This window comes from Panulirus ornatus, chromosome 40, assembly GCF_036320965.1.
Source record: "Panulirus ornatus isolate Po-2019 chromosome 40, ASM3632096v1, whole genome shotgun sequence".
NCBI classification, from domain to species: Eukaryota; Metazoa; Arthropoda; class Malacostraca; order Decapoda; family Palinuridae; genus Panulirus; species Panulirus ornatus.
Window position 1 is genome coordinate 16741381 of NC_092263.1, and position 26995 is coordinate 16768375.

General features: G+C 42.4%; 1 protein-coding gene across 1 annotated transcript in view; it reads left to right on the forward strand.

The window, feature by feature from the left end:
- Positions 1-26995, forward strand: part of LOC139761481 (uncharacterized) — a 248581-nt gene that overhangs the window by 217537 nt on the left and 4049 nt on the right. Inside the window, exons 39-40 of the mRNA XM_071685735.1 lie at positions 9781-9910; positions 25816-26083. Coding sequence (XP_071541836.1) covers positions 9781-9910; positions 25816-26083 — 398 coding nt within the window. The remainder of the gene's footprint in view (positions 1-9780; positions 9911-25815; positions 26084-26995) is intronic.

Genomic DNA, 26995 nt, shown 5'->3' on the forward strand with positions numbered 1-26995 from the left:
GAGCGATGAAGAATGCGCGGAAGGAGAGAATGATATCTTGGAGAGCAAAAATGGGTACGTTTGAAGGAATAGTAGTTCCAACAATGTTATATAGTTGCAAGGCATGGGCTATAGAAGAGGTTGTACAGAGGAGGGTGGATGTGTTGGAAATGAAATGTTTGAGGACAATATGTGGTGTGAGGTGGTTTGATTAAGTAATGAAAGGGTAAAACAGATGTGTGGAAATAAAAAGAGTATGGTTGTGGTTGAGAGAGCCGAAGAGGGTATGTTGAAATAGTTTGGACATATAGAGAGAATGAGTGAGGAAAGGTTGACAGTGAGAATATATGTGTCAGAGGTGGAGGGAACAAGGAGAAGTGAAAGACCAAATTAGAGGTGGAAGGATGGAGTAAAAAAGATTTTCAGCAATTAGGGCCAGAACATACAAGGGGGTGAGAGGCATGCAAGGAACAGAGTGAATTGGACTGATGTGGTATACCAGGGTTGACGTACTGTCAATGAACTGAACCAGGGCTTGTGAAATGTTTGGGGTAAACCATGGAAATGTTTGTGGGGTCTGGATATGGATAGGGAGCTGTGATTTTGGTACATTACACATGACAGCTAGAAACTGAGCGTGAACAAGTGTGGCCTTTTTGTGTTTTCCTGGCACTTCCTTGCTGAAGTTGGGGGTAGTGATGCTTTTTCTTGTGGGGCAGGGTGACGCCAGGAATGGATAAAAGAAAAGCAAGTATGAATATGTAAATGTGTATATATGCATATGTCTGTATGTATATATATATATATATATATATATATATATATATATATATATATATATATATTTTTTTTTTTTTCTGTCTCCTGCATTTGCAAGGTAGCGCAAGGAAACAGATGAAAGAAATGGCCCAACCCACCCCCATACACATGTATATACATACGTCCACACACGCAAATATACATACCTACACAGCTTTCCATGGTTTACCCCAGACGCTTCACATGCCCTGATTCAACCCACTGACAGCACGTGAACCCTGGTATACCACATCGATCCAATTCACTCTATTCCTTGCCCTCCTTTCACCCCCCTGCATGTTCAGGCCCCGATCACACAAAATCTTTTTCACTCCATCTTTCTACTTCCAATTTGGTCTCCCACTTCACCTCGTTCCCTCCACCTCCAACACATATATCCTCTTGGTCAATCTTTCCTCACTCATTCTCTCCATGTGCCCAAACCATTTCAAAACACCCTCTTCTGCTCTCTCAACCACGCTTTTTTTATTTCCACACATCTCTCTTACCCTTACGTTACTTACTCGATCAAACCACCTCACACCACACATTGTCCTCAGACATCTCATTTCCAGCACATCCATCCTCCTGCGCACAACTCTATCCATAGCCCACGCCTCGCAACCATACAACATTGTTGGAACCACTATTCCTTCAAACATACCCATTTTTGCTTTCCGAGATAATGTTCTCGACTTCCACACATTCTTCAAGGCTCCCAGAATTTTCGCCCCCTCCCCCACCCTATGATCCACTTCCGCTTCCATGGTTCCATCTGCTGCCAGATCCACTCCCAGATATCTAAAACACTTTACTTCCTCCAGTTTTTCTCCATTTAAACTTACCGCCCAATTGACTTGACCCTCAACCCTACTGTACCTAATAACCTTGCTCTTATTCACATTTACTCTTAACTTTCTTCTTTCACACACTTTACCAAACTCAGTCACCAGCTTCTGCAGTTTCTCACATGAATCAGCCACCAGCGCTGTATCATCAGCGAACAACAACTGACTCACTTCCCAAGCTCTCTCATCCACAACAGACTTCATACTTGCCCCTCTTTCCAAAACTCTTTCATTCACCTTCCTAACAACCCCATCCATAAACAAATTAAACAACCATGGAGACATCACACACCCCTGCCACAAACCTACATTCACTGAGAACCAATCACTTTCCTCTCTTCCTACACGTACACATGCCTTACATCCTCGATAAAAACTTTTCACTGCTTCTAACAACTTGCCTCCTACACCATATATCCTTAATACCTTCCACAGAGCATCTCTATCAACTCTATCATATGCCTTCTCCAGATCCATAAATGCTACATACAAATCCATTTGCTTTTCTAAGTATTTCTCACATACATTCTTCAAAGCAAACACCTGATCCACACATCCTCTACCACTTCTGAAACCACACTGCTCTTCCCCAATCTGATGCTCTGTACATGCCTTCACCCTCTCAATCAATACCTTCCCATATAATTTCCCAGGAATACTCAACAAACTTATACCTCTGTAATTTGAGCACTCACTCTTATCCCCTTTGCCTTTGTACAATGGCACTATGCACACATTCCGCCAATCCTCAGGCACCTCACCATGAGTCATACATACATTAAATAACCCTACCAACCAGTCAATAATACAGTCACCCCCTTTTTTAATAAAATCCACTGCAATACCATATATATATTATATATATATATATATATATATATATATATATATATATATATATATATATATATATATATATGTATATATATATATATATATATATATTTTTTTTTTTCATACTATTCGCCATTTCCCGCGTTAGCAAGGTAGCGTCAAGAACAGAGGACGGAGCCTTTGAGGGAATATCCTCACTTGGCCCCCTGCTCTGTTCCTTCATTAGGAAAACTAAAAACGAGAGGGGAGGGTTTCCAGCCCCCCCGCTCCCTTCCCTTTTAGTCGCCTTCTACGACACGCAGGGAATACATGGGAAGTATTCTTTCTCCCCTATCCCCAGGGATATATATATATATATATATATATATATATATATATATATATATATATATATATATATATATATATATATATATATGAGAAGAAAGATCATGAGAGGCAAGTGTTTTGGGAGCAGCTGAATGAGTGTGTTAGTGGTTTTGATGCACGAGACCGGGTTATAGTGATGGGTGATTTGAATGCAAAGGTGAGTAATGTGGCAGTTGAGGGAATAATTGGTATACATGGGGTGTTCGGTGTTGTAAATGGAAATGGTGAAGAGCTTGTAGATTTATGTGCTGAAAAAGGACTGGTGGTTGGGAATATCTGGTTTAAAAAGCAAGATATACATAAGTATACGTATGTAAGTAGGAGAGATGGCCAGAGAGCATTATTAGATTACGTGTTAATTGACAGGCGCACGAAAGAGAGACTTTTGGATGTTAATGTGCTGAGAGGTGCAACTGGAGGGATGTCTGATCATTATCTTGTGGAGGCTAAGGCGAAGATTTGTATGGGTTTTCAGAAAAGAAGAGTGAATGTTGGGGTGAAGAGGGTGGTGAGAGTAAGTGAGCTTGGGAAGGAGACTTGTGTGAGGAAGTACCAGGAGAGACTGAGTACAGAATGGAAAAAGGTGAGAACAATGGAAGTAAGGGGAGTGGGGGAGGAATGGGATGTATTTAGGGAATCAGTGATGGATTGCGCAAAAGATGCTTGTGGCATGGGAAGAGTGGGAGGTAGGTTGATTAGAAAGGGTAGTGAGTGGTGGGATGAAGAAGTAAGATTATTAGTGAAAGAGAAGAGAGAGGCATTTGGATGATTTTTGCAGGGAAAAAATGCAATTGAGTGGGAGATGTATAAAAGAAAGAGACAGGTGGTCAAGAGAAAGGTGCAAGAGGTGAAAAAGAGGGCAAATGAGAGTTGGGGTGAGAGAGTATCATTAAATTTTAGGGAGAATAAAAAGATGTTCTGAAAGGAGGTAAATAAAGTGCATAAGACAAGGGAGCAAATGGGAACTTCGGTGAAGGGCACAAATGGGGAGGTGATAACAAGTAGTGGTGATGTGAGAAGGAGATGGAGTGAGTATTTTGAAGGTTTGTTGAATGTGTTTGATGATAGAGTGGCAGATATAGGGTGTTTTGGTCGAGGTTGTGTGCAAAGTGAGAGGGTTAGGGAAAATGATTTGGTAAACAGAGAAGAGGTAGTAAAAGCTTTGCGGAAGATGAAAGCCGGTAAGGCAGCAGGTTTGGATGGTATTGCAGTGGAATTTATTAAAAAAGGGGGTGACTGTATTGTTGACTGGTTGGTAAGGTTATTTAATGTATGTATGACTCATGGTGAGATGCCTGAGGATTGGTGGAATGCGTGCATAGTGCCATTGTACAAAGGCAAAGGGGATAAGAGTGAGTGCTCAAATTACAGAGGTATAAGTTTGTTGAGTATTCCTGGGAAATTATATGGGAGGGTATTGATTGAGAGGGTGAAGGCATGTACAGAGCATCAGATTGGGGAAGAGCAGTGTGGTTTCAGAAGTGGTAGAGGATGTGTGGATCAGGTGTTTGCTTAGAATGTATGTGAGAAATACTTAGAAAAGCAAATGGATTTGTATGTAGCATTTATGGATGTGGAGAAGGCATATGATAGAGTTGATAGAGATGCTCTGTGGAAGGTATTAAGAATATATGGTGTGGGAGGCAAGTTGTTAGGAGCAGTGAAAAGTTTTTATCGAGGATGTAAGGCATGTGTACATGTAGGAAGAGAGGAAAGTGATTGGTTCTCAGTGAATGTAGGTTTGCGGCAGGGGTGTGTGATGTGTCCATGGTTGTTTAATTTGTTTATGGATGGGGTTGTTAGGGAGGTGAATGCAAGAGTTTTGGAAAGAGGGGCAAGTATGAAGTCTGTTGGGGATGAGAGAGCTTGGGAAGTGAGTCAGTTGTTGTTCGCTGATGATACAGCGCTAGTGGCTGATTCATGTGAGAAACTGCAGAAGCTGGTGACTGAATTTGGTAAAGTGTGTAAAAGAAGAAAGTTAAGAGTAAATGTGAATAAGAGCAAGGTTATTAGGTACAGTAGGGTTGAGGGTCAAGTCAATTGGGAGGTAAGTTTGAATGGAGAAAAACTGGAGGACGTAAAGTGTTTTAGATATCTGGGAGTGGATCTGGCAGCAGATGGAACCATGGAAGCGGAAGTGGATCATAGGGTTGGGGAGGGGGCGAAAATCCTGGGAGTGTTGAAGAATGTGTGGAAGTCGAGAACATTATCTCGGAAAGCAAAAATGGGTATGTTTGAAGGAATAGTGGTTCCAACAATGTTGTATGGTTGCGAGGCGTGGGCTATGGATAGAGTTGTGTGCTGGAGGGTGGATGTGCTGGAAATGAGATGGTTGAGGACAATGTGTGATGTGAGGTGGTTTGATCGAGTAAGTAACGTAAGGGTAAGAGAGATGTGTGGAAATAAAAAGAGCCTGGTTGAGAGAGCAGAAGAGGGTGTTTTGAAATGGTTTATGCACATGGAGAGAATGAGTGAGGAAAGATTGACCAAGAGGATATATGCGTCGGAGGTGGAGGGAACGAGGAGAAGTGGGAGACCAAATTGGAGATGGAAAGATGGAGTGAAAAAGATTTTGAGTGATCGAGGCCCGAACATGCAGGAGGGTGAAAGGAGGGCAAGGAATAGAGTGAATTGGATCGATGTGGTATACCGGGGTTGACGTGCTGTCAGTGGATTGAATCAGGGCATGTGAAGCGTCTGGGGTAAACCATGGAAAGCTGTGTAGGTATGTATATTTGTGTGTGTGGACGTGTATGTATATACATGTGTATGGGGGTGGGTTGGGCCATTTCTTTCGTCTGTTTCCTTGTGCTACCTCGCAAACGTGGGAGACAGTGATAAAGCAAAAAAAAAAAAAAATATATATATATATATATATATATATATATATATATATATATATATATATATATATATATATAAGGGGAGCGGGGGAGGAATGGAATGTATTTAGGGAGGTAGTAATGGCTTGTGCAGAAGATGCTTGTGGCATGAGAAGCATGGAAGGTGGGCAGATTAGAAAGGGTAGTGAGTGGTGGGATGAAGAAGTAAGATTATTAGTGAATGAGAAGAGAGAGGCATTTGGACGATTTTTGCAGGGAAATAATGCAAATGACTGGGAGATGTATAAAAGAAAAAGGCATGAGGTCAAGAGAAAGGTGCAAGAGGTGAAAAACAGGGCAAATGAGAGTTGGGGTGAGAGAGTATCATTAAATTTTAGGGAGAATAAAAAGATGTTTTGGAAGGAGGTAAATAAAGTGCGTAAGACAAGGGAACAAATGGGAACATCAGTGAAGAGGGCTAATGGGGAGGTGATAACAAGTAGTGGTGATGTGAGGAGATGGAGAGAGTATTTTGAAGGTTTGTTGAATGTGTTTGATGATAGAGTGGCAGATATAGGGTGTTTTGGTCGAGGTGGTGTGCAAAGTGAGAGGGTTAGGGAGATTGATTTGTTAAACAGAGAAGAGGTAGTAAAAGCTTTGCGGAAGATGAAAGCCAGCAAGGCATCAGGTTTGGATGGTATTGCATTGGAATTTATTAAAAAAGGGGGTGACTGTATTGTTGACTGGTGTTGTTGGTAAGATTATTTAATGTATGTATGACTCATGGTGAGGTGCCTGAGGATTGGCGGAATGCTTGCATAGTGCCATTGTACAAAGGCAAAGGGGATAAAAGTGAGTGCTCAAATTACAGAGGTATAAGTTTGTTGAGTATTCCTAGGAAATTTTATGGGAGGGTATTGATTGAGAGGGTGAAGGCATGTACAGAGCATCAGATTGGGGAAGAGCAGTGTGGTTTCAGAAGTGGTAGAGGTTGTGTGGATCAGGTGAATGCTTTGAAGAATGTATGTGAGAAATACTTAGAAAAGCAAATGGATTTGTATGTAGCATTTATGGATCTGGAGAAGGCATATGAAAGAGTTGATAGGGATGCTCTGTGGAAGGTATTAAGAATATATGGTGTGGGAGGCAAGTTGTTGGAAGCAGTGAAAAGTTTTTATCAAGGATGTAAGGCATGTGTAGTGTAGGAAGAGAGGAAAGTGATTGGTTCTCAGTGAGTGTTGGTTTGCGGCAGGGGTGTGTGATGTCTCCATGGTTGTTTATGAATGTTTATGGATGGGGCTGTTTGGGAGATGAATGCAAAAGTTTTGGAAAGAGGGGCAATTATGCAGTCTGTTGTGGATAAGAGAGCTTGGGAAGTGAGTCAGCTGTTGTTCGCTGATGATACAGCGCTGCTTGCTGATTCGGGTGAGAAACTGCAGAAGCTGGTGACTGAGTTTGGTAAAGTGTGTGAAAGAAGAAAGCTGAGAGTAAATGTGAATAAGAGCAAGGTTATTAGGTACAGTAGGGTTGAGGGACAAGTCAATTTGGAGGTAAGTTTGAATGGAGAAAAACTGGAGGAAGTGAAGCGTTTTATATATCTGGGAGTGGATTTGGCAGCGGAAGGAATCATGGAAGCAGAAGTGAATCATAGAGTGGGGGGAGGGGGCAAAAGTTCTGGGAGCATTGAAGAATGTGTGGAAGTCGAGAATGTTATCTTGGAAAACAAAAATTGGTATGTTTGAAGGAATAGTGGTTCCAACAATGATATATGGTAGCGAGGCATGGGCTATAGATAGAGTTGTGTAGAGGAGGGTGGATGTGCTGGAAATGAGATGTTTGAGGGCAATATGTGGTGTGAGGTGGTTTGATCGAGTAAGTAATGAAAGGGTAAGAGAGATATGTGGTAATAAAAAGAGTGTGGTGGAGAGAGCAGAGGAGGGTGTTTTGAAATGGTTTGGTCATATGGAGAGAATGTGTGAAGAAAGATTGACAAAGAGGATATATGTGTCAGAGGTGGAGGGAACAAGGAGAAGTGGGAAACCAAATTGGAGGTGGAAAGATGTTGTGAAAAAGATTTTGAGTGACCGGGGCCTGAACATGCAGAAATGTGAAAGGCATGCAAGGAATAGAGTGAATTGGAACGATGTGGAATACCGGTGTCAACGTGCTGTCAGTGGATTGTACCAGGGCATGTGAAGCGTCTGGGGTAAACCATGGAAAATTCTGTGGGGCCTGGATGTGGAAAGGGAGCTGTGATTTCGGTGCATTATACATAACAGCTAGACTGAGTGTGAACAGATGTGGCCTTTGTTGTCTTTTCCTAGCGCTACCTCGCGCACATGTGGGGGAAGGGGGTTGTTATTTCACGTGTGGCGGGGTGGCGACGGGAATGAATAAGGGCAGACAGAATGAATTATGTACATGTGTATGTATGTATATGTCTGTATATGTATACGTTGAGATGTATAGGTATGTATATTTGCGTGTGTGGATGTGTATGTATATACATGTGTATGTGGGTGGGTTGGGCCATTCTTTCATCTGTTTCCTTGCGCTACCTCGCCAGCCTGGGAGACAGCGACAAAGTATAATAAATAAATATAAATAAATATTCTATTGTACTTATATACTTTGTCGCTGTCTCCCACATTAGCGAGGTAGCGCAAGGAAACAGACGAAAGTAGCCCAACACACCGACACGCACATGTACATACATACACGTCCACACACGCACATATCCATACCTATACATTTCAACATATACATTTATATACATACACAGACATATACATATATACACATCAACATAATTCATACTTGCTGCCTTTATTCATTCCCGTCACCACCCCGCCACACAAGAAATGGCACCCCCCTCCCGCCACGTGTGTGCGAGGTAGCACTAGGAAAAGATAGCAAAGGCCACATTCCTTCACACTCAGTCTCTAGTTGTCATGTATAATGCACTGAAACCACAGTTCCCTGTCCACATCCAGGCCCCACAAAACTTTCCACGGTTTACCCCACATGCTTTACATGCCCTGGTTCAATCCATCGACAGCACGTCAACCCTGTTATACCACATCGTTCCAATTCACTTTATTCCTTGCACACCTTTCACCCTCCTGTATGTTCAGGCCCTGATCGCTCAAAATCTTTTTCACTCCATCCTTTCCACCTCCAATTTGGTCTCCCATTTCTCGTTTTCTCCACCTCTGACACATATATACTCTTTGTCAATCTTTCCTCACTCATTCTCTCCATGTCACCAAACCATTTCAATACACCCTATTCTGCTCTCTCCACCACACTCTTTTTATTACCACACATCTCTCTTACCCTTTCATTACTTACTCGATCAAACACCACATGTTGTCCTCGAACATCTCATTTCCAACACATCCACCTTCCTCTGCACAACCCTATCTATAGCCCACGCCTCGCAACATACCCATTTTTGCTTTCCAAGATAATGTTCTTGCCTTCCAAACATTCTTCAATGCTTCTAGAACCTTGACCCCCTCCCCTACCCTGTGACTCACTTTTGCTTCCATGGTTTCATCCGCTGTTAAATCCACTCCCAGATATCTGAAACACTTCACTTCCTCCAGTTTTTCTCCATTCAAACTTACCTCCCAATTGACTTGTCCCTCAACCCTTCTGTACCTAATAACTTTGCTCTTATTCACATTTACTCTCAGCTTTCCTCTTTCACACATTTTACCAAACTCAGTCACCAGCCTCTGCAGTTTCTCACCCGAATCAGCCACCAGCACTGTATCATCAGCGAACAACAACTGACTCACTTCCCAAGCTCTCTCATCCAGAACAGACTGCATACTTGCCCCTCTCTCCAAAACTCTTGCATTCACCTCCCTAACAACCCCATCCATAAACAAATTAAACAACAATGGTGACCACGCACCCCAGCTGCAAACCGACATATATATATGGATATGGCAGTTTATGTGTACAGAGAGAGAGGGGATATTCATCAGTTAATTCATCTATTATTATCAACCATACCAAGTTGATTTATTAATGTTTAATTTCATTGTTGAAGATGAACAAATCATATATTTATGTGCATTTTGCTATCTACAATTCCACTTTTTTTCCTCCACTGTGGCCAGAGTGGCTGGTCTTCTAGGTAATTATAACTATGAGCCATCAGATGACTACCATGGCCCTGATGGTGCTCGTGTTCACAACGCTGCAGAATTGGCCACCAAGTGGGCTGTTTCTCGTAAGCCTTGCTACCAGGTGAGATATAGGATACAATTTAGGTCATTAGCAAAGTTAATAATCATAAAACTTCAAATGCAAACACAAACAATATAGTCATAACTTTTAGCCTCCTTATACATAAGATGTCTAGTGTAGGAGTTATGTATTGCCAAAATTATAAGTTCTTTTTTAATTCATTTATGTTGGCCATTCAGCCTGCATGGAGCAGTTTTGAAATACATGCTTTTTTTTTTTCTTCATAGGTCAATATATTTCTTGCTACTCTAATATTCAGTTATATTAACCACTACTCATGAAGCAGGAGTTGTGGGAGTGCGTGATAAGAGTATAAGAAATTAAATTCTAGACTAATATAGGTAGAACTGAAAGTGGATGGAGAGAGATGGGTGATTATTGATGCATATGCACCTGGGCATGAGAAGAAAGATCATGACAGGCAAGTGTTTTGGGAGCAGCTGAGTGAGCATGTTAGCAGCTTTGATGCATGAGACTGGGTTATAGTGATGGTTGATTTGAATGCAAAGGTGAGTAATGTGGGAGTTGAGGGTATAATTGGTGTACATGGGGTGTTCAGTGTTGTGAATGGAAATGGTGAAGAGCTTGTAGATTTGTGTGCTGGTGATTGTGAATACCTGGTTTAAAAAGAGAGATATACATAAGTATACGTATGGAAGTAGGAGAGATGGCCAGAGAGCGTTATTGGATTACATGATTACAAGTTAATTGATTAATTGTTAATTGATGTAAGGTATGTGTATGTGTAGGAAGAGAGGAAAGTGATTGGTTCTCAGTGAATGTAGGTTTGCGGTAGGGGTGTGTGATGTCTCCATGGTTGTTTAATTTGTTTATGGATGGGGTTGTTAGGGAGGTGAATGCAAGAGTTTTGGAAAGAGGGGCAAGTATGCAGTCTGTTGTGGATGAGAGAGCTTGGGAAGTGAGTCAGTTGTTGTTCGCTGATGATACAGCGCTGGTGGCTGATTTATGTGAGAAACTGCAGAAGCTGGTGACTGAGTTTGGTAAAGTGTGTGAAAGAAGAAAGTTAAGAGTAAATGTGAATAAGAGCAAGGTTATTAGGTACAGTAGGGTTGAGGGTCAAGTCAATTGGGAGGTAAGTTTGAATGGAGAAAAACTGAAGGACGTAAAGTGTTTTAGATATCTGGGAGTGGATCTGGCAGCGGAAGGAACCATGGAAGCGGAAGTGAATCATAGGGTGGGGGAGGGGGCAAAAATTCTGGGAGCCTTGAAGAATGTTTGGAAGTCGAGAACATCTCGGAAAGCAAAAATGGGCATGTTTGAAGGAATAGTGGTTCCAACAATGTTGTATGGCTGCGAGGCGTGGGCTATGGATAGACTTGTGCACAGGAGGGTGGATGTGCTGGAAATGAGATGTGTGAGGACAATATGTGGTGTGAGGTGGTTTGATCGAGTAAGTAATGTAAGGGTAAGAGAGATGTGTGGTAATGAGAAGAGTGTGGTTGAGAGAGCAGAAGAGTGTGTTTTGAAATGGTTTGGTCACATGGAGAGAATGAGTGAGGAAAGATTGACCAAGAGGATATATGTGTCAGAGGTGGAGGGAACGAGGAGAATTGGGAGACCAAATTGGAGGTGGAAAGATGGAGTAAAAAAGATTTTGAGTGATTGGGGCCTGAACATGCCGGAGGGTGAAAGGCGTGCAAGGAATAGAGTGAATTGGAATGATGTGGTATACCGGGGTCAACGTGCTGTCAGTGGATTGATTTAGGGCATGTAAAGCGTCTGGGGTAAACCATGGAAAGTTCTGTGGGGCCTGGATGTGGAAAGGGAGCTGTGGTTTCGGTGCATTATTACATGACAGCTAGAGACTGAGTGTGAACGAATGGGGCCTTTGTTGTCTTTTCCCAGCACTACCTTGCACACATGAAGGGGGAGGGGGTTGTTATTCCATGTGTGGCGGGGTGGCGATGGGAATTAATAGGGGCATACAGTATGAATTATGTACAGGTGTATATATGCATATGTCTGTGTGTGTGTATATATGTGTACATTGAGATGTATAGGTATGTATATTTGCATGTGTGGACGTGTATATATATATACATGTGTATGTGGGTGGGTTGGGCCATTCTTTCGTCTGTTTCCTTGTGCTACCTCGCAAACGCGGGAGACAGCAACAAAGCAAAATAAATGAATAAATAAAATGTTAATTGATAGGCATGTGAAAGAGAGACTTTTGGAAGTTAATGTGCTGAAAGGGGCAACTGAAGGGATGTCTGATCATTATCTTGTGGAGGCGAAGGTGAAGGTATGTAGAGGTTTTCAGAAAAGAAGAGAGAATGTTGGGGTGAAGAGACTAGTGAGAGTAAGTGAGCTTGCAAAAGAGACTTATGTGAGGAAGTACCAGGAGAGATTGAGTGCAGAAAGGAAAAAAATGAGAGCAAATGATGTAATGGGAGTGGGGGAGGAATGGGATGTATTTAGGGAAACAGTGATGGCTTGCGCAAAAGATGCCTGTGGCATGAGGAAGGTGGGAGGTGGGCAGATGAGCAAGGGTAGTGAGTGGTGGGAAGAAGTAAGATTGTTAGTGATAGAGTAGAGAGAGGCATTTGGATGATTTTTGCAGGGAAATAAAGCAAATGACTGGGAGATGTATAAAGGAAAGAGGCAAGAGGTCAAGAGAAAGATGCAAGAGCTGTAAAAGAGGGCAAATGAATCATTAAATTTTAGGGAGAATAAAAAGAGTGTAAGAAAGTAAACTCTACGTTGATATGGGTAAAAGTGAAAGTGGATGGAGAGAGATGGGTGATTATTGGTGCATATGCACCTGGGCATGAGAAGAAAGATCATGACAGGCAAATGTTTTGGGAACAGCTGAGTCAGTGTGTAAGTAGTTTTGATGCATGGGACCGGGTTATAGTAATGGGTGATTTGAATGCAAAGGTGAGTAATGTGGCAGTTGAGGAAATAATTGGTTTACATAGGGTGTTCAGTGTTGTAAATGGAAATGGTGAAGAGCTTGTAGATTTATGTGCTGTAAAAGGACTGGTGATTGGGAATACCTGGTTTAAAAAGAGAGATATACATAAGTATACATATGTAAGTAGGAGAGATGGCCAGAGAGTGTTATTGGGTTACATATTAATTGATAGGCATGTGAAAGAGAGACTTTTGGATGTTAATGTGCTCAGAGGCGCAACTGGAGGGGTGTCTGATCATTATCTTGTGGAGGCAAAGGTAAAGATATGTAGAGGTTTCCAGAAAAGAAGAGAGAATGTTGGGGTGAAGAGAGTGGTGAGTGTAAAAGAGCTTGGGAAGGAAACTTGTGTGAGGAATTACCAGGAGAGACTGAGTATAGATTGGAAAAAGGTGAGAACAAAGGACGTAAGGGGAGTGGGGAAGGAATGGGATGTATTTAAGGAAGCAGTGATGGCTTGTGCAAAAGATGCTTGTGGCATCAGAAGTGTGGGAGGTGGGCAGATTAGGAAGCATAGTGAGTGGTGGGATGAAGAAGTAAGATTATTAGTGAAAGAGAAGAGAGAGGCATTTGGACGATTTTTGCAGGGAAATAATGCAAATGAGTGGGAGATGTATAAAAGAAAGAGGCAGGAGGTCAAGAGAAAGGTGCAAGAGGTGAAAAAGAGGGCAAATGAGAGTTGGGGTGAGAGAGTATCATTAGATTTTAGGGAGAATAAAAAGATGTTTTGGAAGGAGGTAAATAAATTTTATAAGACAAGGGAACAAATGGGAACATCAGTGATGGGGGCTAATGGGGAGGTGATGACAAGTAGTGGTGATGTGAGAAGGAGATGGAGTGAGCATTTTGAAGGTTTGTTGAATTTGTTTGATGATAGAGTGGCAGATATAGGGTGTTTTGGTCAAGGTGGTGTGCAAAGTGAGAGGGTTAGGGAATATGATTTGGTAAACAGAGAAGAGGTAGTAAAAGCTTTGCAGAAGATGAAAGCCGGCAAGGCAGCAGGTTTGGATGGTATTGCACTGGAATTTATCAAAAAAGGGGGTGACTATTGTGGACTGGTTGGTAAGGATATTTAATGTATGTATGACTCATGGTGAGGTGCCTGAAGATTGGCGGAATGCGTGCATAGTGCCATTGTACAAAGGCAAAGGGGATAAGAGTGAGTGCTCAAATTACAGAGGTATAAGTTTGTTGAGTATTCCTGGTAAATTATATGGGAGGGTATTGATTGAGAGGGTGAAGGCATGTACAGAGCATCAGATTAGGGAAGAGCAGTGTGGTTTCAGAAGTGGTAGAGGATATATGGATCAGGTGTTTGCTTTGAAGAATGTATGTGAGAAATACTTAGAAAAGCAAATGGATTTGTATGTAGCATTCATGGATCTGGAGAAGGCATATGATAGAGTTGATAGAGATGCTCTGTGGAAGGTATTAAGAATAAATGGTGTGGGAGGCAAGTTGTTAGAAGTAGTGAAAAGTTTTTAGCGAGGATGTAAGGCATGTGTATGAGTAGGAAGAGAGGAAAGTGATTGGTTCTCAGTGAATGTCGGTTTGCGGCTGGGGTATGTGATGTGTCCATGGTTGTTTAATTTGTTTATGGATGGGGTTATTGGGGAGGTGAATGCAAGAGTTTTGGAAAGAGGGGCAAGTATGAAGTCTGTGGTGGATGAGAGAGCTTGGGAAGTGAGTCAGTTGTTGTTCGCTGATGATACAGTGCTGGTTGCTGATTCATGTGAGAAACTGCAGAAGCTGTTGACTGAGTTTGGTAAAGTGTATGAAAGAAGAAAGCTGAGAGTAAATATGAATAAGAGCAAAGTTATTAGGTACAGTAGGGTTGAGGGACAAGTCAATTAGGAGGTAAGTTTGAATGGAGAAAAACTGCAGGAAGTGAAGTGTTTTAGATATTTGGCAGTTGATTTGGCAGTGGATGGAACCATGGAAGCGGAAGTGAGTCGGGGGTGAAGGAGGGGATGAAAGATCTGCAAGCGTTGAAGAATGTGTGGAAGGTGAGAACGTTATCTCGGAAAGCAAAAGTGGGTATGTTTGAAGGAATAGTGGATTGAACCAGGGCATGTGAAGCGTCTGGGATAAACGAAGGAAAGTTTTGTGGGGCCTGGATGTGGAAAGGGAGCTGTGGTTTCGGTGCATTATTCATGACAGCTAGAGACTTAGTGTGAACAAAAGTGACATTTGTTGTCTTTTCTTGGTGTTACCTTGCGCGTCTGCGGGTTGAGGGGGAGGATTTAAGGCTCGTGTACATGTAGGAAGAGAGGAAAGTGATTGGTTCTCAGTGAATGTAGGTTTGCAGCAGGGGTGCCTGTTGTCTCCATGGTTGTTTAATTTGTTTATGGATGGAGTTGTTAGGGAGGTGAATGCAAGAGTTTTGAAGAGAGGGGCAAGTATGCAGTCTGTTGTGGATGAGAGAGCTTGGGAAATGAGTCAGTTGTTGTTCACTGATGATACAGCACTGGTGGCTGATTCGGGTGAGAAACTGCAGAAGCTGGTGACTGAGTTTGGTACTGTGTGTGAAAGAAGAAAGCTGAGAGTAAATGTGAATAAGAGCAAGGTTATTAGATACAGTAGGGTTGAGGGACAAGTCAATTTGGAATTAAGTCTGAATGGAGAAAAATTGGAGGAAGTGAAGTGTTTTAGATATCTGGGAGTGGATTTGGCGGCGGATGGAACCATGGAAGCGGAAATGAGTCACAGGGTGGGAGAGGGGGCAAAAGTTCTGGAAGCATTAAAAAATGTGTGGAAAGCGAGAACATTATCTAGGAAAGCAAAAATGGGTATGTTTGAAGGAATAGTGGTTCCAACAATGTTATATGGTTGCGAGGCATGGGCAATGGATAGGGTTGTGTGGGGGAGGATGGAGGTGGTGGAAATGAGATGTTTGAGGACAAGATGTGATGTGAGGTGGTTTGATCGAGTAAGTAATGAAAGGGCAAGAGAGATGTGTGGTATTAAAAACAATGTGGTTGAGAGAGCAGAAGAGGGTGTATTGAAATGGTTTGGTCACATGTATAGAATGAGTGAGGACAGACTGACAAAGAGGATATATGTGTCAGAGGTGGAAGTAACGAGGAGAAGTAGGAGACCAAATTGGAGGTGGAAGGATGGAGTGAAAAAGATTTTGAGCGATCGGGGCCTGAACATGCAGGAGCATGAAAGGTGTGCAAGGAATAGAGTGAATTGGAACGATGTGGGTCACCAAGGTTGACATGCTGTCATTGAATTGAACCAAGGCATGTGAAGCATCTGGGGTAAACCATGAGAGGTTTTGTGGGGCCTGGATGTGGAAAGGGAGCTGTGGTTTCAGTGCATTATACATGACAGCTAGAGATTGAGTGTGAACGATGTGGCCTTTGTTGTCTTTTCTTAGCACTACCTCATGCGCAAAATAATAATAATAAAATATATATATATATATATATATATATATATATATATATATATATATATATATATATATATATATATATATTTTTTTTTTTTTTTTGCTTTGTGGCTGTCTCCCGCATTTGCGAGGTAGCGCAAGGAAACAGACGAAGGAAATGGCCCAACCCACCCCCATACACATGTATATACATACACGTCCACACACGCAAATATACATACCTACACAGCTTTCCATGGTTTTCCCCAGATGCTTCACATGCCCTGATTCAATCCACTGACAGCACGTCAACCCCGGTATACCACATCGATCCAATTCACTCTATTCCTTACCCTCCTTTCACCCTCCTGCATGTTCAGGCCCTGATCACTCAAAATCTTTTTCACTCCATCTTTCCAACTCCAATTTCGTCTCCCACTTCTCCTTGTTCCCTCCACCTCTGACACATATATCCTCTTCGTCAATCTTTCCTCACTCATTCTCTCCATGTGCCCAAACCATTTCAAAACACCCTCTTCTGCTCTCTCAACCACGCTCTTTTTATTTCCACACATCTCTCTTACCCTTACATTACTTACTCGATCAAACCACCTCACACCACACATTGTCCTCAAACATCTCATTTCCAGCACATCCACCCTCCTGCGCACAACTCTATCCATAGCCCACACCTCGCAACCATACAACATTGTTGGAACCACTATTCCTTCAAACATACCCGTTTTTCCTTTCCGAGATAATGTTCTCGACTTCCACACATTCTTCAAGGCTCCCAGGATTTTCGCCCCCTCCCCCACCCTATGATTCACTTCCGCTTCCATGGTTCCATCCGCTGCCAGATCCACTCCCAGATATCTAAAGCACTTTACTTCCTCCAGTTTTTCTCCATTCAAACTTACCTCCCAATTGACTTGACCCTCAACCCTACTGTACCTAATAACCTTGCTCTTATTCACATTTACTCTTAACTTTCTTCTTTCACACACTTTACCAAATTCAGTCACCAGCTTCTGCAGTTTCTCACATAAATCAGCCACCAGCGCTGTATCATCAGCGAACAACAACTGACTCACTTCCCAAGCTCTCTCATCCACAACAGACTTCATACTTGCACATCTTTCCAAAACTCTTGCATTCACCTCCCTAACAACCCCATCCATAAACAAATTAAACAACCATGGAGACATCACACACCCCTGCCGCAAACCTACATTCACTGAGAACCAATCACTTTCCTCTCTTCCTACACGTACACATGCCTTACATCCTCGATAAAAACTTTTCACTGCTTCTAACAACTTGCCTCCCACACCATATATTCTTAATACCTTCCACAGAGCATCTCTATCAACTCTATCATATGCCTTCTCCAGATCCATAAATGCTACATACAAATCCATTTGTTTTTCTAAGTATTTCTCACATACATTCTTCAAAGCAAAGACCTGGTCCACACATCCTCTACCACTTCTGAAACCACACTGCTCTTCCCCAATCTGATGCTCTGTACATGCCTTCACCCTCTCAATCAATACCTTCCCATATAATTTCCCAGGAATACTCAACAAACTTATACCTCTGTAATTTGAGCACTCACTCTTATCCCCTTTGGCTTTGTACAATGGCACTACGCACGCATTCCGCCAATCCTCAGGCACCTCACCATGAGTCATTGTTTTTTTTTTTTTTTGCTTTGTCGCTGTCTCCCGCATTTGCAAGGTAGCGCAAGGAAACAGACGAAAGAAATGGCCCAACCCAACCCAATACACATGTATATACATACGTCCACACACGCAAATATACATACCTACACAGCTTTCCATGGTTTACCCCAGACGCTTCACATGCCCTAATTCAATCCACTGACAGCACGTCAACCCCAGTATACCACATCGATCCAATTCACTCTATTCCTTGCCCTCCTTTCACCCTCCTGCATGTTCAGGCCCCGATCACACAAAATCTTTTTCACTCCATCTTTCCTCCTCCAAATTGGTCTCCCACTTCTCCTCGTTCCCTCCACCTCCGACACATATATCCTCTTGGTCAATCTTTCCTCACTCATTCTCTCCATGTGCCCAAACCATTTCAAAACACCCTCTTCTGCTCTCTCAACCACGCTCTTTTTATTTCCACACATCTCTTACCCTTACGTTACTTACTCGATCAAACCACCTCACACCACACATTGTCCTCATAAATCTCATTTCCAGCACACCCATCCTCCTGCACACAACTCTGTTCATAGCCCACGCCTCACAACCATACAACATTGTTGGAACCACTATTCCTTCAAACATACCCATTTTTGCTTTCCGAGATAATGTTCTCGACTTCCACACATTCTTCAAAGCTCCCAGGATTTTCGCCCCCTCCCCCACCCTATGATCCACTTCCACTTCCATGGTTCCATCCGCTGCCAGATCCACTCCCAGATATCTAAAACACTTTACTTCCTCCACTTTTTCTCCATTCAAACTTACCTCCCAGTTGACTTGACCCTCAACCCTACTGTACCTAATAACCTTGCTCTTATTCACATTTACTCTTAACTTTCTTCTTTCACACACTTTACCAAACTCAGTCACCAGCTTCTGCAGTTTCTCACATGAATCAGCCACCAGCACTGTATCATCAGTGAACAACAACTGGCTCACTTCCCAAGCTCTCTCATCCACAACAGACTGCATACTTGCCCCTCTTTCCAAAACTCTTGCATTCACCTCCCTAACAACCCCATCCATAAACAAATTAAACAACCATGGAGACATCACACAGCCCTGCCACAAACCTACATTCACTGAGAACCAATCACTTTCCTCTCTTCCTACACGTACACATGCCTTACATCCTCGATAAAAACTTTTCACTGCTTCTAACAACTTGCCTCCCACACCATATATTCTTAATACCTTCCACAGAGCATCTCTATCAACTCTGTCATATGCCTTCTCCAGATCTATAAATGCTACAGACAAATCCCTTTGCTTTTCTAAGTATTTCTCACATACATTCTTCAAAGCAAACACCTGATCCCCACATCCTCTACCACTTCTGAAACCACACTGCTCTTCCCCAATCTGATGCTCTGTACATGCATTCACCCTCTCAATCAATACCCTCCCATATAATTTACCAGGAATACTCAACAAACTTATACCTCTGTAATTTAAGCACTCACTCTTATCCCCTTTGCCTTTGTACAATGGCACTATGCACGCATTCTGCCGATCCTCAGGCACCTCACCATGAGTCATACATACATTAAATAACCTTACCAACCAGTCAATAATACAGTCACCCCCTTTTTTAATAAATTTCACTGTATTACCATCCAAACCTATATATATATATATATATATGTTTTTTTTTCATACTATTCGCCATTTCCCGCGATAGCGAGGTAGCGTTAAGAGCAGAGGACTGGGCCTTTTAGGGAATACCCTCACCTGGCCCCCTTCTCCATTCCTTCTTTTGGAAAATTAAAAAAAACCGAGAGGGGAGGATTTCCAGCCCCCCGCTCCCTTCCCTTTTAGTCGCCTTCTACGACATGCAGGGAATACGTGGGAAGTATTCTTTCTCCCCTATCCCCAGGGATATATATATATATATATATATATATATATATATATATATATATATATATTTTTTTTTTTTTTTGCCGCTGTCTCCCGCATTTGCGAGGAAGCACAAGGAAACAGACGAAAAGAAATGGCCCAACCCACCCCCATACACATGTATATACATACACGTCCACACACGCAAATATACATACCTACACAGCTTTCCATGGTTTTCCCCAGATGCTTCACATGCCCTGATTCAATCCACTGACAGCACGTCAACCCCGGTATACCACATCGATCCAATTCACTCTATTCCTTACCCTCCTTTCACCCTCCTGCATGTTCAGGCCCCTGATCACACAAAATCTTTTTCACTCCATCTTTCCAACTCCAATTTCGTCTCCCACTTCTCCTTGTTCCCTCCACCTCTGACACATATATCCTCTTCGTCAATCTTTCCTCACTCATTCTCTCCATGTGCCCAAACCATTTCAAAACACCCTCTTCTGCTCTCTCAACCACGCTCTTTTTATTTCCACACATCTCTCTTACCCTTACATTACTTACTCGATCAAACCACCTCACACCACACATTGTCCTCAAACATCTCATTTCCAGCACATCCACCCTCCTGCGCACAACTCTATCCATAGCCCACACCTCGCAACCATACAACATTGTTGGAACCACTATTCCTTCAAACATACCCGTTTTTCCTTTCCGAGATAATGTTCTCGACTTCCACACATTCTTCAAGGCTCCCAGGATTTTCGCCCCCTCCCCCACCCTATGATTCACTTCTGCTTCCATGGTTCCATCCGCTGCCAGATCCACTCCCAGATATCTAAAACACTTTACTTCCTCCAGTTTTTCTCCATTCAAACTTACCTCCCAATTGACTTGACCCTCAACCCTACTGTACCTAATAACCTTGCTCTTATTCACATTTACTCTTAACTTTCTTCTTTCACACACTTTACCAAATTCAGTCACCAGCTTCTGCAGTTTCTCACATAAATCAGCCACCAGCGCTGTATCATCAGCGAACAACAACTGACTCACTTCCCAAGCTCTCTCATCCACAACAGACTTCATACTTGCACATCTTTCCAAAACTCTTGCATTCACCTCCCTAACAACCCCATCCATAAACAAATTAAACAACCATGGAGACATCACACACCCCTGCCGCAAACCTACATTCACTGAGAACCAATCACTTTCCTCTCTTCCTACACGTACACATGCCTTACATCCTCGATAAAAACTTTTCACTGCTTCTAACAACTTGCCTCCCACACCATATATTCTTAATACCTTCCACAGAGCATCTCTATCAACTCTATCATATGCCTTCTCCAGATCCATAAATGCTACATACAAATCCATTTGTTTTTCTAAGTATTTCTCACATACATTCTTCAAAGCAAAGACCTGGTCCACACATCCTCTACCACTTCTGAAACCACACTGCTCTTCCCCAATCTGATGCTCTGTACATGCCTTCACCCTCTCAATCAATACCTTCCCATATAATTTCCCAGGAATACTCAACAAACTTATACCTCTGTAATTTGAGCACTCACTCTTATCCCCTTTGGCTTTGTACAATGGCACTACGCACGCATTCCGCCAATCCTCAGGCACCTCACCATGAGTCATTGTTTTTTTTTTTTTTTGCTTTGTCGCTGTCTCCCGCATTTGCAAGGTAGCGCAAGGAAACAGACGAAAGAAATGGCCCAACCCAACCCAATACACATGTATATACATACGTCCACACACGCAAATATACATACCTACACAGCTTTCCATGGTTTACCCCAGACGCTTCACATGCCCTAATTCAATCCACTGACAGCACGTCAACCCCAGTATACCACATCGATCCAATTCACTCTATTCCTTGCCCTCCTTTCACCCTCCTGCATGTTCAGGCCCCGATCACACAAAATCTTTTTCACTCCATCTTTCCTCCTCCAAATTGGTCTCCCACTTCTCCTCGTTCCCTCCACCTCCGACACATATATCCTCTTGGTCAATCTTTCCTCACTCATTCTCTCCATGTGCCCAAACCATTTCAAAACACCCTCTTCTGCTCTCTCAACCACGCTCTTTTTATTTCCACACATCTCTTACCCTTACGTTACTTACTCGATCAAACCACCTCACACCACACATTGTCCTCATAAATCTCATTTCCAGCACACCCATCCTCCTGCACACAACTCTGTTCATAGCCCACGCCTCACAACCATACAACATTGTTGGAACCACTATTCCTTCAAACATACCCATTTTTGCTTTCCGAGATAATGTTCTCGACTTCCACACATTCTTCAAAGCTCCCAGGATTTTCGCCCCCTCCCCCACCCTATGATCCACTTCCACTTCCATGGTTCCATCCGCTGCCAGATCCACTCCCAGATATCTAAAACACTTTACTTCCTCCACTTTTTCTCCATTCAAACTTACCTCCCAGTTGACTTGACCCTCAACCCTACTGTACCTAATAACCTTGCTCTTATTCACATTTACTCTTAACTTTCTTCTTTCACACACTTTACCAAACTCAGTCACCAGCTTCTGCAGTTTCTCACATGAATCAGCCACCAGCACTGTATCATCAGTGAACAACAACTGGCTCACTTCCCAAGCTCTCTCATCCACAACAGACTGCATACTTGCCCCTCTTTCCAAAACTCTTGCATTCACCTCCCTAACAACCCCATCCATAAACAAATTAAACAACCATGGAGACATCACACAGCCCTGCCACAAACCTACATTCACTGAGAACCAATCACTTTCCTCTCTTCCTACACGTACACATGCCTTACATCCTCGATAAAAACTTTTCACTGCTTCTAACAACTTGCCTCCCACACCATATATTCTTAATACCTTCCACAGAGCATCTCTATCAACTCTGTCATATGCCTTCTCCAGATCTATAAATGCTACAGACAAATCCCTTTGCTTTTCTAAGTATTTCTCACATACATTCTTCAAAGCAAACACCTGATCCCCACATCCTCTACCACTTCTGAAACCACACTGCTCTTCCCCAATCTGATGCTCTGTACATGCATTCACCCTCTCAATCAATACCCTCCCATATAATTTACCAGGAATACTCAACAAACTTATACCTCTGTAATTTAAGCACTCACTCTTATCCCCTTTGCCTTTGTACAATGGCACTATGCACGCATTCTGCCGATCCTCAGGCACCTCACCATGAGTCATACATACATTAAATAACCTTACCAACCAGTCAATAATACAGTCACCCCCTTTTTTAATAAATTTCACTGTATTACCATCCAAACCTATATATATATATATATATATATGTTTTTTTTTCATACTATTCGCCATTTCCCGCGATAGCGAGGTAGCGTTAAGAGCAGAGGACTGGGCCTTTTAGGGAATACCCTCACCTGGCCCCCTTCTCCGTTCCTTCTTTTGGAAAATTAAAAAAAACCGAGAGGGGAGGATTTCCAGCCCCCCGCTCCCTTCCCTTTTAGTCGCCTTCTACGACATGCAGGGAATACGTGGGAAGTATTCTTTCTCCCCTATCCCCAGGGATATATATATATATATATATATATATATATATATATATATATTTTTTTTTTTTTGCCGCTGTCTCCCGCATTTGCGAGGAAGCACAAGGAAACAGACGAAAAGAAATGGCCCAACCCACCCCCATACACATGTATATACATACGTCCACACACGCAAATATACATACATACACAGCTTTCCATGGTTTACCCCAGATGCTTCACATGCCCTGATTCAATCCATTGACAGCACGTCAACCCCGGTATACCACATCGATCCAATTCACTATTCCTTGCCCTACTTTCACCCTCCTGCATGTTCAGGCCCCGATCACACAAAATCTTTTTCACTCCATCTTTCCACCTCCAATTTGGTCTCCCACTTCTCCTCGTTCCCTCCACCTCTGACACATATATCGTCTTGGTCAATCTTTCCTCACTCATTCTCTCCATATGCCCAAACCATTTCAAAACACCCTCTTCTGCTATCTCAACCACGCTCTTTTTATTTCCACACGTCTCTTACCCTTACGTTACTTACTCGATCAAACCACCTCACACCACACATTGTCCTCAAACATCTCATTTCCAGCACATCCATCCTCCTGCGCACAACTCTATCCATAGCCCACGCCTCACAACCATACAACATTGTTGGAACCACTATTCCTTCAAACATACCCATTTTGCTTTCCGAGATAATGTTCTCGACTTCCACACATTCTTCAAGGCTCCCAGGATTTTCGCCCCCTCCCCCACCCTATGATCCACTTCTGCTTCCATGGTTCCATCCGCTGCCAGATCCACTCCCAGATATCTAAAACACTTTACTTCCTCCACTTTTTCTCCATTCAAACTTACCTCCCAATTGAGTTGACCCTCAACCCTACTGTAGCTAATAACCTTGCTCTTATTCACATTTACTCTTAACTTTCTTCTTTCACACACTTTACCAAACTCAGTCACCAGCTTCTGCAGTTTCTCACATGAATCAGCCACCAGCGCTGCATCATCAGTGAACAACAACTGACTCACTTCCCAAGCTCTCTCATCCCCAACAGACTTCATACTTGCCCCTCTTTCCAAATCTCTTGCATTTACCTCCCTAACAACCCCATCCATAAACAGATTAAACAACCATGGAGACATCACACACCCCTGCCGCAAACCTACATTCACTGAGAACCAATCACTTTCCTCTCTTCCTACACGTACACATGCCATACATCCTCGATAAAAACTTTTCACTGCTTCTAACAACTTGCCTCCCACACCATATATTCTTAATACCTTCCACAGAGCATCTCTATCAACTCTATCATATGCCTTCTCCACATCCATAAATGCTACATACAAATCCATGTGCTTTTCTAAGTATTTCTCACATACATTCTTCAAAGCAAACACCTGATCCACACATCCTCTACCACTTCTGAAACCACACTGCTCTTCCCCAATCTGATGCTCTGTACATGCCTTCAACCTCTCAATCAATACCCTCCCATATAATATCCCAGGAATACTCAACAAACTTATACCTCTGTAATTTGAGCACTCACTCTTATCCCCTTTGCCTTTGTACAATGGCACTATGCACGCATTCCGCCAATCCTCAGGCACCTCACCATGAGTCATACATACATTAAATAACCTTACCAACCAGTCAATAATACAGTCACCCCCTTTTTTAATAAATTCCACTTCAATACCAATATTGAAAATGTGTGGAAGTCGAGAACATTATCTCGGAAAGCGAAAATGGGTATGTTTGAGGGAATAGTGGTTCCAACAATGTTGTATGGTTGCGAGGCGTGGGCTATGGATAGAGATGTGCGCAGGAGGATGGATGTGCTGGAAATGAGATGTTTGAGGACAATGTGTGGTGTGAGGTGGTTTGATCGAGTAAGTAACGTAAGGGTAAGAGAGATGTGTGGAAATAAAAAGAGCGTGGTTGAGAGAGCAGAAGAGGGTGTTTTGAAATGGTTTGGGCACATGGAGAGAATGAGTGAGGAGAGATTGACCAAGAGGATATATGTGTCGGAGGTGGAGGGAACGAGGAGAAGAGGGAGACCAAATTGGAGGTGGAAAGATGGAGTGAAAAAGATTTTGTGTGATCGGGGCCTGAACATGCAGGAGGGTGAAAGGAGGGCAAGGAATAGAGTGAATTGGAGCGATGTGGTATACCGGGGTTGACGTGCTGTCAGTGGATTGAATCAGGGCATGTGAAGCGTCTGGGGTAAACCATGGAAAGCTGTGTAGGTATGTATATTTGCGTGTGTGGACGTATGTATATACATGTGTATGGGGGTGGGTTGGGCCATTTCTTTCGTCTGTTTCCTTGCGCTACCTCGCAAATGCGGGAGACAGCGACAAAGCAAAAAAAAAAAAAAAAAAAAATCTGTTTATTATACTTTATCCATATGTATACTTTTCTCATTTAGGCAAACCAGGCAACGCACGTGGAGGATATCATTGCAACCAAGGGTGTATATGAATGTTCACACCTCTTCCTTCAAAAAGCGAGTTACTTCAGCAGCTGTTTCCACCTTGTTGACCCACAACCATACTTCTGGCACTGCATTAATGGTCATAATCAGCCTGAATATGATGACAAGCTGGAGAATTCTGGTTGTATTGTTGCAGAATCTTACCGCGCTCAGTGCACCACTCAAGGAGTACATTTGCCATCAGTAGATTGGTGTCAGATTGGTAAGTTTTTTAAACTATTCATATTGAATTATTCTTTTACTTTATAATGATATTTCTGATGTTGAATTATCATTAATTTTCTTAATCTAATAGTTAGGGTATGAATAATTCCATATTTTACATATATAAATATATATATATATATATATATATATATATATATATATATATATATATATATATATATATATATATATATTCCCTGGGGATAGGGGAGAAAGAATACTTCCCACGTATTCCCTGCGTGTCGTAGAAGGCGACTAAAAGGGGAGGGAGGGGGGTGCTGGAAATCCTCCCCTCTCATTTTTTTTTAATTTTCCAAAAGAAGGAACAGAGAATTGGGCCAGGTGAGGGTATTCCCTCAAAGGCCCAGTCCTCTGTTCTTAACGCTACCTTGCTAATGCGGGAAATGGCGAATAGTTTGAAAGAAAGAAAAGATATATATATTTATTTTATTTATTTATATTTATTTTGCTTTGTCGCTGTCTCCTACATTTGCAAGGTAGCGCAAGATAACAGACGAAAGAAATGGCCCAACCCACCCCCATACACATGTATATACATAAACGTCCACTCATGCAAATATACATACCCATACATCTCAATGTACACATATATATACACACACAGACATATACATATATACACATGTACATAATTCATACTGTCTGCTTTTATTTGATTCCCATTGCCACCTCGCCACACATGGAATAACATCCCCCTCCCCCCTCATGTGTGCGAGGTAGCGCTAGGAAAAGACAACAAAGGCCCCATTCGTTCACACTCAGTCTCTAGCTGTCACATAATAATACCCGAAACCACAGCTCCCTTTCCACATCCAGGCCCCACACAACTTTCCATGGTTTACCCAAGACGCTTCACATGCCCTGATTCAATCCATTGACAGCACAT